This window comes from Synchiropus splendidus, chromosome 1, assembly GCF_027744825.2.
Source record: "Synchiropus splendidus isolate RoL2022-P1 chromosome 1, RoL_Sspl_1.0, whole genome shotgun sequence".
NCBI lineage: Eukaryota > Metazoa > Chordata > Actinopteri > Syngnathiformes > Callionymidae > Synchiropus > Synchiropus splendidus.
In genome coordinates this window covers 63,462,387-63,476,664 of record NC_071334.1, presented here as the reverse complement: position 1 = coordinate 63,476,664, position 14,278 = coordinate 63,462,387, and the positions used below count along the sequence as shown (strand labels likewise).

At 43.6% G+C, this 14,278-nt stretch overlaps 3 protein-coding genes across 8 annotated transcripts in view; 2 read left to right on the top strand and 1 right to left on the bottom strand.

The window, feature by feature from the left end:
• The window catches only part of creb3l1 (cAMP responsive element binding protein 3-like 1), a 22,214-nt gene extending 17,610 nt beyond the window's left edge, over positions 1–4,604 (top strand). Inside the window, exons 9-13 of the mRNA XM_053863100.1 lie at positions 622–690; positions 2,427–2,529; positions 2,803–2,938; positions 3,013–3,178; positions 3,290–4,604. Coding sequence (XP_053719075.1) covers positions 622–690; positions 2,427–2,529; positions 2,803–2,938; positions 3,013–3,178; positions 3,290–3,326 — 511 coding nt within the window. The 3' untranslated portion in view covers positions 3,327–4,604. The remainder of the gene's footprint in view (positions 1–621; positions 691–2,426; positions 2,530–2,802; positions 2,939–3,012; positions 3,179–3,289) is intronic.
• On the bottom strand, positions 4,558–7,799 carry harbi1 (harbinger transposase derived 1). Of its 2 annotated transcripts, XM_053863123.1 has the most exons (8): positions 7,692–7,791; positions 7,549–7,606; positions 6,518–6,683; positions 6,240–6,442; positions 5,916–6,003; positions 5,636–5,843; positions 5,389–5,564; positions 4,558–4,820 (listed from the first exon to the last, which is right to left on the bottom strand). In XM_053863123.1, the coding sequence occupies exons 3-8, from the start codon at positions 6,680–6,682 to the stop codon at positions 4,620–4,622; spliced, it is 1,041 nt and encodes a 346-aa protein (XP_053719098.1). In that variant the 5' UTR covers position 6,683; positions 7,549–7,606; positions 7,692–7,791; the 3' UTR covers positions 4,558–4,619. The 2 variants fall into 2 exon arrangements, with proteins under 2 accessions (XP_053719098.1, XP_053719088.1); XM_053863113.1 differs by having other exon boundaries at positions 7,549–7,799.
• atg13 (ATG13 autophagy related 13 homolog (S. cerevisiae)) lies at positions 7,339–14,278 on the top strand. Of its 5 annotated transcripts, XM_053863060.1 has the most exons (19): positions 7,348–7,504; positions 8,089–8,154; positions 8,610–8,690; positions 9,040–9,120; positions 9,203–9,322; positions 10,114–10,160; positions 10,532–10,675; positions 10,754–10,794; positions 10,890–10,986; positions 11,429–11,533; positions 11,622–11,712; positions 11,904–11,996; positions 12,263–12,346; positions 12,595–12,701; positions 12,771–12,912; positions 12,975–13,049; positions 13,116–13,226; positions 13,336–13,464; positions 13,535–14,278. In XM_053863060.1, exons 3-19 carry the CDS (start codon positions 8,622–8,624, stop codon positions 13,610–13,612), a joined length of 1,614 nt encoding a protein of 537 aa, XP_053719035.1. In that variant the 5' UTR covers positions 7,348–7,504; positions 8,089–8,154; positions 8,610–8,621; the 3' UTR covers positions 13,613–14,278. The 5 variants fall into 5 exon arrangements, with proteins under 5 accessions (XP_053719026.1, XP_053719035.1, XP_053719044.1 ...); XM_053863051.1 differs by lacking the exon at positions 8,089–8,154 and having other exon boundaries at positions 7,339–7,504; XM_053863069.1 differs by lacking the exon at positions 7,348–7,504 and having other exon boundaries at positions 7,604–8,154; positions 10,535–10,675.

Here is a 14,278-nt window from a genome sequence, read left to right as displayed (position 1 = left end):
GGAAACAACAAAGTTCAATGAAAACTGAAGTTCATGAAAATGTTTTTCATAACAATAGGAAGAGCCGAGTCTGCAAAAAGTGGCAATGGGGTTTGTGTACAACACATGCAGAGCAAGTTGTCTCCAGATGGACAGCACGCATGTCCCAGCAGACCACTGACCCCGTCAGAACCTTTGTTCAGGACTGCAGGGCTTATGGAGCCTCATATGCCGTATAGAGGTGACAAAAGAGTCCACAGGTTTCATTGCTTGCTTTGTTGCCATTCATATCTAAATATACACTTCTAATAGCAGAAGGTGAGAGGAGTCTCATCCGAACATTACTGCTCTCAGGCTTTTCATCGGATGAGATTAAGGGATTATTCCTCATTCCCATAACAGCAGGATGGATTTTCACTTTGAAAAGACGTATTGAAACAGAACTCAGGAGGAGACGGGTGCTCTTTACAGATGGTGTGACTTTTGTTCCTCAGTGGCCAGTTTAGGGTGCTGGTCCAGTCAGCGACCTGTCGTCGTACTGGTAGCTTGTCCATTATAAGTTATCGCAGTGTGAATTGACACGACACGTTTGAACACTGTGGAGTTATACATTTATTCATTCCAATTCTTCTCATGTGTCAGAGTGGAGAGCTACACGTCAGAAAACAGCGACCTGTGGAGGAAGGTTGAGAACCTGGAGACCGCCAACAGGTGAGGTTCCACTCAACCAGTGGTGTTCTCCCCACATGCAGCTCTTTGTCTGTATACATCAGGCCTTCATGAGGTCAAAGATATGAAAGAAATGCCTCTTTTCCTCTTATTTTTATTCCTTTTCAAATCATTTTATTCACTGATGCTTTTTACAAATGGCTTTTCCCTCAACGTATAGTATATTATAAAAGTATTTTGAGTAATAATAATGTTGATTGATATTGACCACTTAAAAAGGCCTTCCAATATTTATTATTTGCATGGAGAATCTTTAAAGATAAAGACATTAAAAATGATATATAGTCGAGTAACATATATGAAGCCTGTGATGTCATAGCAGAAATTGATTATTTTATCATATTTAAGAAATATATGTAATAAAATTGCAAAGGTTACATTTAACAAGATTTTTGTTTGGTTTGTGAATAGATTAAATTCACCTTTTACCATCTGCAAACAAAGCAGCTGCAATATAAAGCTCAAATTTAACACATGAAGTGGAAAAAAAACTTTAAGATTTTTCTAAAATATGAAATAAAATTATGAAAAGTCTAGCTCTTTTGAACACAAGAGGTATATTTTGAATGCCAGATACGGTTTGAGAGGCTTCTGCCCACGTACACAAACAAGACAGCAACCAGGTAAAGGACACTGTTGCCCCAGATGTGTCTTTCCTGATGCGCTAGCGCAAATGATTTTGAGTTCTCAGTCATTTTTACTCCTCTGTGCTGCTGAACAATTACGTTTCTTACCTACATGCCGAATAAAAGAGTTAGTCACTTCAGCTCATGTTCATCTCTCACTGGGTTGAAATTCAAATGAAAAATGTGCCACTAAGAAAGTTAGTCTGGTTCAGTTTCAGATCCTTTCCGAAAGCTCTCTGTGGGGGGCTCAGGGGGGGTCGGGTAGGTGTGGTGGGATGCAGTCTGGGGCTGCAGATCTGTGCGGCGGCGCTGGTCTGTCATTAAACCTGCCAGCGAACAGGCAGCTTTCATCATTCACGCACAGGAACAATGACTTGGCAGGGTTTGGTAAACACGGCTCACAGAGTCACTTATAAATTTATAAGTCTCTGAAGCTTTTTTTCAAACGTCTGGCTCCCAAAATTGTCTCTCATGCAGTTATTAGCGGTTCTGAACGCGTCATCCTGGCAAGTCAGGGCTGGAACAATTTTAGCTCGGGGTCCAACAAATAGAGAGGCAGTCCGTCGACAGCCCTTTCACACCAATCGAGTACAATTCAACAGGGTTTCCACCAATGGATCCAAAACACATCCTTTCAATTTGTGCATGTGCGACTAGAATTCCAGAAATAATTCTGAAGTGATTCTTCATCATTCTTTGTTTTGACATCTTTTCAAGAGGCTTCACCTCCACTTGAAGTAAGAAATTATTCTCTTATAAAAGTTAACATGAAAGGGAAAAGAAAAGTATCCAGTGGATGCAAATAATTATTTCGCAACGACATTAATTATGAGGACAGTAAAATAAAAAATAATGTGGTGCAATTCACACATTGCTGTTTCCCCCTAGTGGTTATGACTTGTAATTGCAGGTACCACGAGGACCCTGCTCTCCAGGCCCAATAAGCATTGTAATATGTCAAATGGGTTTGGACAAACACAGAATAAGTCATTTATTGGATTCAATGCTTTTGAATTACCTTTCGTGAATTCGAATAACCAATTATCTTCATAGTAGTAACAATATAATTTGAATGTAACTTTGTATCCTCAGGTCTCTACTTCAACAACTACAGAAGTTCCAGGCCCTGGTTATGGGGAAAGTTGTCCCGAAATCCAGTAAAATGGCCTCAACCCAGACAGGAACATGCATCATGGTGAGTTTACATTTCTTGATAATGATAGTTGTTATACCACTTTGCACATTAGACAGTTTGTTTTTGCTTCGATAAATACTTCAATTCTTATAAATCAAATAATAACATGTTTTGTTGTATTTATGCACATAGTTGACGCAGAAATAGTCAATGGCAAAGATCTATTGTTTTTACCGAGCAATTTATTGCTGTTCTTGTGTAAAAAGTCACCAGCAAAATTTCTGGTCATTAGACAGATCAAATCTCAAACGTGGAATTTCTCTCTGGTTGCAGATGATAGCCTTGTGTTTCGTGCTGGTGTTGGGCTCCTTCTCCTCCTGCGTCTCGCCTCTCTCCTTTTTCAGCCCCCCCTCCACGCTGCCCTCCCCACTCTCACCATCATCAGCTGACCCCTACACCGTCAGCCAGGGTGGGTCCAAACTACTCTACAAAATAGTTTCCACTTGAAGATTTCTGATTCACCACCACCGTCTTGTGTTGCAGTCCGCTCTCGCAGCCTGCTCTTCTACGATGAGGGCTCTCCACTCGCGGAGAGTGCAGCGCCGTTGGCACACGGCGAGACGTTACAGTCGGACGTCCAGGTCCAGATCAGCCGCTACACAGCTGAAGCCAATAGCAACCAGACCGCTGGCTCCAAACGATACCACAGGTAGCAACAGCCGAGCACGAGGAGGGCGAATGTTGAACAGTGAAATACGGTTGGCTGATAAATCCTGAATATTAACCAGCCACGGTCAAGTTCTTCTCTTCTCTCCTCCAGTGAAACAAATCCAGATGGCTCCTCCGAGATTTTCTGACAGCCAGCCAGCCTCTCCTCCCATGACATCTGACCTCTGACCCCTCAAAAGCCCACCAGCGTGTGACTGCTAAACTCATCTTTCTTTCACCAACAACTGGACCGAGGCCTGCCTCACCGTGACAGTGCCACCTCCGCTCTACTTGAATATGAAAAAGTGCTTGTCTAATCTCGAAATCACACCTGTAGTTACCACCCTCCCCCTCAAAGGCAAAAAAACTCAATCTATTTTCCTACCAAATCAATCACTGTGAATGAGTGAAGTTTGACTAGAAAAGCTTTTCAATTCACTGTTCAAGATCCCTTTCCCCGGTGTTTCCAGGATCTTATCTCCTTTAACAACCCTCGGTGTCTGTGTTGAGGTGTGCTCCTGGGGTTCAGGTGGAGAATGGGAAATATTTGAAATGAAATGTGTTAATATATATTTGCAGCATCTAAAAAGAGCATATTTATTTATGCAACAAAAAAAATAATTGTACTGATTTTTTTTATCGAATCTGTTTATAATATATTCTGAGCATCAAAAAAGAGCATATTTATTTTATGCGATAAAAAAAGGAAATGTGTTTTGGAGTATATTTTGATATGTGTGTGACCTGGGGTGTGTTGTTCGTCTTCTTATTCCGATTGAGTGTTAATTCCTCTGCTGTTGCATGGAAACGTTTCTTAAATTTAGCGACCTTCACTGTGCTCTTTCATGTCAAACCCATCGACTTTTTTTTTTTTCAAAGAAACTAACGGTGTTCATGCAGCAGCAGTGTGTGTTGTATTTATTCTTGTTGTTGTAGAAAGTTTGTACATATTTAGGAGGTCGACACATTTCAGGAAGTTTAAAGTAACAAAATGATCCTTTACTTTAGAAAAACAACACGTAGCTTGACATTTTCCATTGACCTTGAATTGATTGAATTAGACCATGTGACTGCAGCCCGTCATTCAATCCCACAATCCATCAGTGTACAGATCAAATGTGCAGTTGTAAATAAGGGCCTTGTTTTTGTATTGTGTTCCAAACCTGTGGAGTCTTGTGTCAAAATTGGGGTTTTCTAACGGGAAGTTTGCTTTTTTTCCAAAGATGTTCGAGAAGCCAAACACACTTCAAATATTTACCATCCTGGACATGTTGAAATGTTTCAAATGCGTGGGTTTGTGTGTCTTCTGGGTGTGTCGTGTCACGTCCTGCATGTTCCTCCATATATCTCTATGATATTTTAGTGTAGCCAGTAGAGTAGATACAGCAACTAAATAAAAAAACTGCATCAGCATCTTTGTGTTCCGCCTGACTGGTGACGTTTCAGCTGAAGTGTTTGAGTATCAGCTGTCTCCGCAGGTCCTCCGCCTGGCAGTCTCGGTCCTCCGGCTTCTGAATGAGACTCTCCGGCTGCTCGGGAGGGTCAGTCCTCTCCAGCGTCCAGGCGTCCAAGCCAGACTGGAGCGAGGCGTTATGAAGGACGCAGCAGGCCAGCAGGATGGACGAACTCCTTTCTGGAGAGTACTGGGCATAAGAACGGAAATCATGAGTCGAACCTTTGTAGGACCAAGCAAGTGCACTGTTACACAACACAAAAGGCGATATGAGTCCACGACACTTTCACCACTGGATAGGAACATGAATAATGGCTGGAAGTTTGTTTTTAATCAAAATTTCTACTATTTGCTAATGAATATAAACCTTTGTTTGTTGAGGTGTTAAATTTTCCCCTTGGGTGACTGGTTCTAAATTTCATTTGGAGCCACACTTCTCTCAGGACACATTACCTTTGAGTTAGGTTAGTTAAATGCTGTCAGTCAGTGCGCCAAGTCAGTCGAGTCAAAATACACAACCAACTCAATTTTCAAATGAGCATGAAACTAAAAGTGTATAAAGGTTTGACTATCCAGTCTGTTGTAGCTGCTCCTGCAATATCACCAGAGTTTTACATTCGCCCTTCAAACCAGAGCAACATCAGATGAGAAGAAAGACTTCATCCTTCTAGTCAGCACTACTCCAGCCAACTCTGACTGAAGGGCTCTGGCACATGATCGTGCCATCAAATAAAACGTCACCAACTCGCATGACCAACCTGTAGACATCCTTTCGTCCCATCCAAACACCTGAACCTGGTCTGTATGGCGCGGAAAGTTCTGTCCACGATCTCGTGGGTGGCGGCATGAGCAAGGTTGTATCCAAACTCTGCCGGCGATTCCGGACAGTCCAAGGGAGTCATCATCCACTTCCTTAAAGGATAACGGCAGTCACCTGGGAAGGAAATGGACCTTAACTTCCACACTCTTCTCCTCAGGGCTACTCTGGACAGGATAGCTGCTCACCTAGCAGCCAGCCCTCCTCCAGCTCCTGCACCCTCTTGAACACAGCTGATTTTTCCAGAACCTCGATATCTTTTAAGCCGCCGGGCCAGTGTGTCTCTGCACTGAGCAACAGCCCTCGAGCGTCACAGACCAGCTGACAGCCCACGGAGTGAAAGCCCTTCTTGTTCACGTAGGACGGGTCGTCGCTGTTGGGAGCTTTGATGGCCACCTGGATGTGAAGAGTCAGACTGAGTCAGCTGGCCCCACCTCAGGAGCAAAGGACCATGAAGGGAATCCAAACCTGAACACAGTCCAGCACACCAACAACTCCAGGGAAGCCTGCCATCTTCTGGAACTCCAGTGAGGATTGCTCTCTGCTGGGCGGATCACTGTCGAGAAGCCAGTGTTACTGCATGTACTGATGGTTTATGCACATATATATATATATATATATATATATATATATATATATATATATATATATATATATATATATATATATATATATATATATATATATATATATATATATATATATATATATATATATATATATATATATATATATATATATTATACACAACAATGTCTTTGAGTCAGAGAACACCATTAGAGCGGAGATTACACAGTGAAGGTGATAAACTGCGGCGCTTTCTCCACCAGCGCTTTGGTCACGTTGGAAACACATCGAGACATGGAAGCCTGGCTGATCCCGATCGTGTCTCCCATTGATGTCTGGAAAGACCCTGAAGTGTAGAAGCCCAGAGCAGCTAACACTTGGACCTCGGCACTGATGGCTCTGGACCGCTGCGTCCGTCTGCAGAGAGACTAGAATGCATGTTCCAAGCAGATAAGTGAAGGTGTGAATCAACTGGCATTCGGGAGGAGATGTTCTCGGTTTACCTCTCGCAGCAGTTCCACCAGATAAAGGATGAAGTCTCTGGGGAAGCCAAACTGTGTCAGAAGAAAGTCATCGGATACAGAGTCGAGGTCAAAGCGGTCCATCGTCTTGTGACCTCGGCCATGCAACAGAAGATCACAGTCGAGGACTGCGATGGAGATGGCCATGCTGTGTGAAGGACCAGAGACTTGTGAATGGGCTGCCCATCTGCCAAAACCCACACAGTTCTCATCACGACACCCCAGATTATAACCTGCTTATTTTAAGATATGTCAGCATTCTCATGCACTCACTAGCTTCCTACCTCAAACTGGCTTTGTTTTGTACTTTCACACTTCATGTCGGAAATATCTTTGGAACTAAGTTTTCAGAACAAATTCATGTCATTTCATCTCATTTGAGTCTTAAAGCTTTACAACACTAAAGTGCCCTTACACTGATCAGCAATGAGTGAATGAGTGCTAAGATTTCCTCATATGATTCAGATGTTTTTTTTCATATAACACGTAATTTTAGTCACTATGTCACAATTCCGCAAGCTACGTCAATGTAGAAATAGATTTCATCTTGTTTAATCCGGTATCTTGCATTGCTTTTGACGTAATTCATATAAACGTGTTTGATCTGACTGTATATTTCTTCAACTGTCCACAAAGTTACAGGCAACATTTGCGATCACAAAAGAAATCTCTCAAGTGACCTCCTCAAAAGTACTTCCGCCTTTATATATGACGTCATTTGGGCGAACGTGTCGCGTCACGGCAGTCCCTGCTCGCTTCTTTGATGTTCTCAATTAAATGCGCTCTTAGAATCCAATGCCTTATTGTCATGTTTCTTGGTTCAGTCACTAAGGAATCTGTCGGTTATTTATGATGTCGACAGAAGAGTCCACGGTAACCATGTAGACCTGGGTCCTGACTGTGAGGAGGAAGGATGTGCTGGATAAACGGCTGACAGAGAACAAATGCAAATCCTTCATATTCGTGAATGTGAGTCCTGTGGTGCATGGAACAAGAAAAACAAGATGATTTACTTGTTGCTTTTCGACGAGCGGCTTGTGTGCGGTCCGAGACGAGCCTTCTTTCATCTGACTATACAAATGATAATCTGCGATTAAACGGAACTCTACGATCAAAAAAAACAAAGTACGAGTTAGGTCGAAGTATGAAATCAGACCTCGAAAGATTTCACGTCACCGAACAGCAACACGGAACGTGAGACAAACGTTTAATAACAACGTGTAACGCGTAGCTCCAACCAGTCGCCAAGCCAAAACAAAACCAAGTAAACGCAACCTCGATCACAGCAGAGCAGATTCAAGTTAATTTTAATTTTGGATGAAACAGCAAGCGAATAAAATAGGCTAATGTAGAATTCACACAAGTCAACTCATTTTTTTCCGATCATGCGACGTTTTCAATATGTCATCTTTTATAACAAGAATCTTGATTAACGAAAGTGCCAGTGAGGAAGTGAAGACATACAAACACGTCGACATGGAGGAAAAATAAACAGAACGTTGAAGCTTGTCCTCATTTTCGGTTTGGCTCATACATGAATTTTAAACCTGCAGGTGACCGCCAGATATATTTTGTCGCTACAGCTTTTGCCGAATCAGATCTGTGACGGAAATTCGCATGTAAGTATCCGATAAAGTCGAAGTGCGTGGCATTGTGAGTTAGCATTAGCGGCATGCTAACACGACCGAATCGCTTTACATAAAGCAAACAGCATGCGCATTTTATATTTTGGCATCGTTAATTAGCCATTTCATGCAGGTGTCAACAAGCGAGCTCCACATTGACCCTCTTGTCTTAAAATTCAATATTTTGTTGATATTCACAGTAACGCTCAGGCCTTCAGGTAATGTTAAAATGATATAAATTTCCCCAAACATTTTTATAACGTGCCAGTTCACTTATTGATATTGTGCTCTTTCTTTACGAAGAATTAAAAGAGACATTGCATTGACATAACTTTAATGACCCGTCCAGGGCATTATTACACACTACAGTTGATGACTGAGCATTTAGTCTGTTAAAATAAAACGTATGAAGCCAAACGTATCTTGGGAATTTTGTACTCTGATTGCAGGGTTGTGGCAACATGGACAGCGACCTGAGTCCACAGGATAAGAGAGACCTGGACAAGTTTATCAAGTTTTTTGCCTTAAAGGTGAGCTGACATCATTGCAGTGTGTTCCACATTACACCGGAGGAATGTTTTATTCAGGTTCAGGAATAGGCCACCAAATGCTTTCCCTAAAAAGGTTCAGCATTAAGACAAGAGAGAAATACAAACACAGGTGTGAGTTAAATCTTTACAATGCACACAATCAAAAACACATCAATAATATAACAGCCAAAGGATTGAAGACAAATAATGTTACATAATGCTATTTTCAGATCTGCACAGAACTACATGATTCATACAAGGTCACATGATGGAATATGCGGTGGATTTTTCTATATAAATGTGATTTCGAGCACATCTTTTCAAAAGCTCACTCTTGTCCTGTTTGCAGACTGTCCAGGTGATAGTTCAAGCTCGTCTTGGGGAAAAGATTTTCACACGCTCCTCCTCATCACCAACCGGCTCAGACTGGGTACAACTCTTGAAGCTTTGGTTTTGAATTCAATTCTTCAAAAAAATGATTTCCAACCATTTGTTGTTCTAATTCTACCTAGTTTAATTTGGCAATCAAAGACATCCCAGAGGTGAGCCATGAAGCGAAGAAGGCATTGGCAGGTCAGCTGCCAAGCATTGGCCGCTCCATGTGTGTGGAGATTTCATTGAAGACTTCAGAGGTAAAACGCATCAGAAGGGGCCCTATTATTTTTGGCATATTTTAAGAGTTGAATGAACACATAACAGGTGCTGAAATGTCAAAGAATGCTGTCTGTCCATTTCCAAGTAAATTTGTAAAAATAACTTACCCAGTGTGTCATTTTTCCATTACACGCTGAGTAATAACACATTTACTTTTTGTATATTTTTTTTACCCCATTTGTTCAACAAAAGATTTTCTTTAGTTCAACGTGTAACTCACTCAAAGGGTCATAAGTTTGCAGACACACCGTACTTATATAACCCCAACACTGGTGATGGACTTCATGGTGTGACTTGTAGTAGAAGTGTTTTTTTTTTTCTTTTGCTGTGATGGCTCCGTGGATTCAGTTCCAACCGAGGCAGCGGGGCGACGTCACATGCGTTCGAGTTCACATCTTAAAATGCAGCAACAAATGTCTTACTGAGGTGACACGAGTCAGTTTAGCTATTATTAAGAAGCAGGTGTTTCGGCTGCTCTAAATGCTTCGAATATTGCTGTATTTGATCAGTTTGAGCGGAGCTGTGGCCACAGCCATTTTTGTAGTCCTTTTTGTTGTCACTATTTCAATGTAAACCTAGTGTTTCAAGCTTGGTGGCCGTTTTGTAAACTTTAATAACGGGATATAACTTGCTAAATACAAACATTGCTACACTTGAGTTTGTGAAATTCATTTGCTGAAGAAAGAAATAAGGATTGATGCATCTGCAGCTTAAAAATCAAAACTCTTCCTTAACCATGAATGGCTTCTTAACATGTGTGTCTTTTCAGGGTGATTCCATGGAGCTGGAAACTTGGTGTTTGGAGATGAATGAAAAGTCAGTTCAGATTTTAAACTCTACTTTGGGAATGCAACTTGTGTGTCTGTTCGGGAGCAAATAAGCCACGTTTGTTTTCTTAATTTGCGAGTTACAGCTAGTCTTCTTTTTCCAACACAGAAGTAAAGCACTCATTTTTATGTGATGAATAAAATATATAACCACTGATCAAATAGAAGATTTCGATATAGTGCCAGGAAATATAGTGTGTTTTCAATGAAGCAAGGCAGCCAAGGCTCTGAATTGAAATGTTATGAAACCTTGTGAAATGCATTTGCAAAATGAAATGAATTGAGAACCCTGTGAAGAGAAGAGGCATGTGCAGCAGTCAGCAGTGTGTTGTTGTCCTCAGTTGGTGTGCTTGTGCTCAGCAGGTGTGACAAGGACATTAAAGTGTCATACACAGTCTACAACCGTCTGTCGGTCCTCCTCAAGTCTCTGCTGGCCATCACCAGAGTCACACCGGCCTACAAGCTGTCCAGGAAGCAGGGCCATGACTATGTCATACTGTACAGGTCAGTTGGACTCCAGCTGTCTGCTCGCACATGTGGCTCAGTTATCCCACCCTGGCTTTGTCTCTCCTGTCTGTGTAGAATCTACTTTGGAGAAGTTCAGCTCAGTGGACTTGGAGAAGGTAAAGACGTACACTTTTAGCTTTGTATTCAACCCATTGATGTTCCAGTGTGTTGTCATGGTTGAAATAACACTCAATGTACCACACATTGTCAGGATTTCAGTCGGTGCGAGTGGGAGTGGTCGGGACACCTGTCGGGACTGTCACGCTGTCATGTGCTTACCGCACCAACTTGGCTTTAATGTCCAGCAGGTGACGTCCTTCATTCATCCTCAAAAGCTTGACACCGAAGACACGTCTGACACAATAAAGTCCCAGAGGGGACACAAATGAAGTCTTCATGTGATCACAAGGACAACGGGGGGCGTTTGCCTATTTAACTGCTGCAGCCCCGCCCCACAACACCTGAGAACCTGAGGACAACTCAGAAGACAAAGCCAGAGTGCTCCGAAAGGATTCAGTATAGTCGGCTCTAAATCAGATTGATACGTTGAACTGCATTGTGTCGCCCTCTGGACCGTCGTAATGACAAAGTTAACTCCAGCAATGAGGTACTGCACCCTCAGCAGGAAGGAGCCTCCTGATCCCAGTACTATGACCACCGCCTTCCTCACCGTCTCTCTCTTAAAACAACCTTCTTCTGCTGTGGTTGCCACTGACTTATTGTTCACACTTTGTGTGTCTACGTCTGCAGGCAGTTTGAACCATCGGCTCCAATCATGGGAATCATTCTGGACCACTTTGTGGACCCCCCCGGCGCCCAGAGACCCGTCAACATGGGGCAGCCGTGCAACTATAGGTGAGAAACAGCCGAGCTCTGAACACGCACACACACACACACACACAGCAGTTCAAGAGCATCCTGACCAAATGCTGACCACCTGCAGAGCACCTGACGATGACGATGGACTGTTGGTTGGAGTCCAGGATTCTCAGGAGGTCTGCACCACCTCCTTCTCCACCTCTCCTCCCTCCCAGGTGAGCTGGATGGATGTAACTTGCAGAATGATCCAGAGAATCCACTCATGCACCAACACTCTGATACTGTTGGCTGGAGTCACTTCAGATGTGTGAATGTGTTCTGCTTTCACTGGTGCCTCCTCCTGATGCTCTTCTTACTCTGTTCTGTTCTTTCTGCTTCTTCTTCTTCCTGGCACGTGTTTCCTCAGTGTGTTTGTACTCTGAGTCCTTCTCCCTCTAAACTGTCCAAGCCCCTCCCACTGGACAGTCTGCAGTTCCAACTGGCTCCTGGTTCTCACACCGTGAGTCTGTTACAGCTGGTGCACAGCCTTCATCCCTGTCTGTCTGTTCGCTGCCTTCCTTTCCATTGTATTTGCTCAAGTACATGCACAGTAACTGTGTGCAGAACGTATGGTTGAGATGAGTCAAATCCATGCTGGATGTATGCGCCATTTAAGTCACCTTCATTCACATGCCGTGTTTTGTTTTTGTGTCATTTATGTTGCACTGATTGTTTGTCCACGACGTGTAATGTGACTTGTTTTCCTTTTTATCGCATCGTCTGTAGCTGTACAGCTCCAGGTTGTCTTACCAGACTCCACCACAAGTGGGAGCTGCTGAGCTCTGCCATGCTGCTGTCAATGCAAACCAGGTGATTCCTGAAACGTCATGTCTTCATGCCGACACTAGGAGCACAGTAGGGAGCTGTTTGACACCTCCCTCTCCAACTCGCATGTCTCTTCACCTTTTTTCCTGATTACACCGAGGTGAACTGTATTATACGTAGTCTTTCATTGACTTGGATGTCCGAGTGCAAAGTGCTTTATTGCAGCATGGGATGTTGACTTTATTCTGTTTATATATCAGTGCTAACATCCGTGATCACGGACGTGTTTGCAGGCGCATCCTGGGAAGGAAGGGGGAGCTGTGTTGCTTCAAGCTCAGCCTACTCATGCAGCCGACGCCCAACTGACAGCCGACAACGTTCCCCACACACCTGGCAGCAGGTAAACACAGGCCACTGTGTTGGCGGACAAGCAGTGGAACATCCTCACCGTGTCCGTTTGTCTTGACAGCGGTGAAGACGATGAACTGACCCGGAGTGGAGACACGAAAAGAGGTGATATAAGACGTAGCGTTTCTCCCTCGGACCCTATCGAGACCCTCAGCACCCTCACCAGGAAGGTTGGCGCCTTGGTCAACAAACCAAATCAACAGGTAAACAAGCTTCACTCCGACGTCACTGCCGACAGGTCATTTACTGCTCTGAGTCTGTGCAGGTGATGGCAAGTCTCGATTTGCCATTTGCTGCTTTAGCCCCGCGGGGATTGGAATCTGAAGTGAATGATCCAATGGTAAGTAACTGTTGACCAGACGAGGAAATGTGCTGGGGAAGGTGTCTAATGTACTCTGGTGTTCAGGTACAGCCCCCAGAGTCCCCCCCTTGCTCCTCCCCTCTGCAAACCAGCCTCCACTCACAGTGCTCGGAAGAAGGATCCGGCCAACAAGATGACTTTGTCATGGTCGACATGGTGAGTGGGACACCATCGAGCAGCACTGCTAGAGCAGTCTGAGATCCTTAGGAAAACCGTCGGTCACTTTCAAACCATGTTCTCCGTGATGCTGCCCTTGCTCACATAGCGACCAGCCTTCTCCAAAGATGACTTGCTGCCGATGGATTTGGGGACGTTCTACAGGGAGTTCCAAAACCCTCCTCAGCTGGCGAGTCTGTCATTGCATATAAGCTCCCAATCAATGGCTGAGGACCTGGTGAGATTCAGCCCTCGTTCCACGCCTTGTTTTTGTTTGCCTTGTGTCATTCCAACCCATGTTCCCGCAGGACTCGCTACCAGAGAAGTTGGCGGTGTACGAGAAGAACATTGACGAGTTTGACGCCTTCGTGGACATGCTACAGTAGCTTGGAGTCAGGAGTGAAAACCTGCACCAAGTCGATGACATTTGATGTGCAACTTGTACAAACACAATGTAAATACACGACCACATTTAAGCCCCGTGCTTTAATGGCGTTGAGCCAAAACCAAATTTAGTCCGTTTCACGTGAGCCCAGTCAGCGCTACTGGTCAAAAACTACACCCGTTTCTCATGACATCAACTAGAGAAATAGCAGTTGAATGACAAACCCAAGTCTCAAAAACACAACACAGACATACTAGTCATTGCTGTCCGCGCCTCCAGGTTAATGTGAAAAGCACCTCACGTTTCCAGCAGGTCTGGGATTTTGGGTGAATATATGAACACTATTGATGCTAGAAATGTTAGACGTGTTGCACAAAGACCTCATTTGGAAATGTGGAATAGGAAACGGGTTGGGAGGAAATAAAACAGTTCTCAATGATGTGCATCATCTTTCATCGGAACTTGGTGAACATTTGTGAGCTTGTAAATAAGATGTAAAATTCACACAGGCCAGGCTGTGGAAACCCTCCGCACAATGAGAGCGACCTGAAGGACATCAGACTCAACTGCTCTGCCAATCGGCTCATTTGTGTTCCTCTCTCATCAGGTTCAAAGCTTTGTCTGCAGATGATATCCTAATAAAAGCATGGGTTTTCAAGACTGCTGA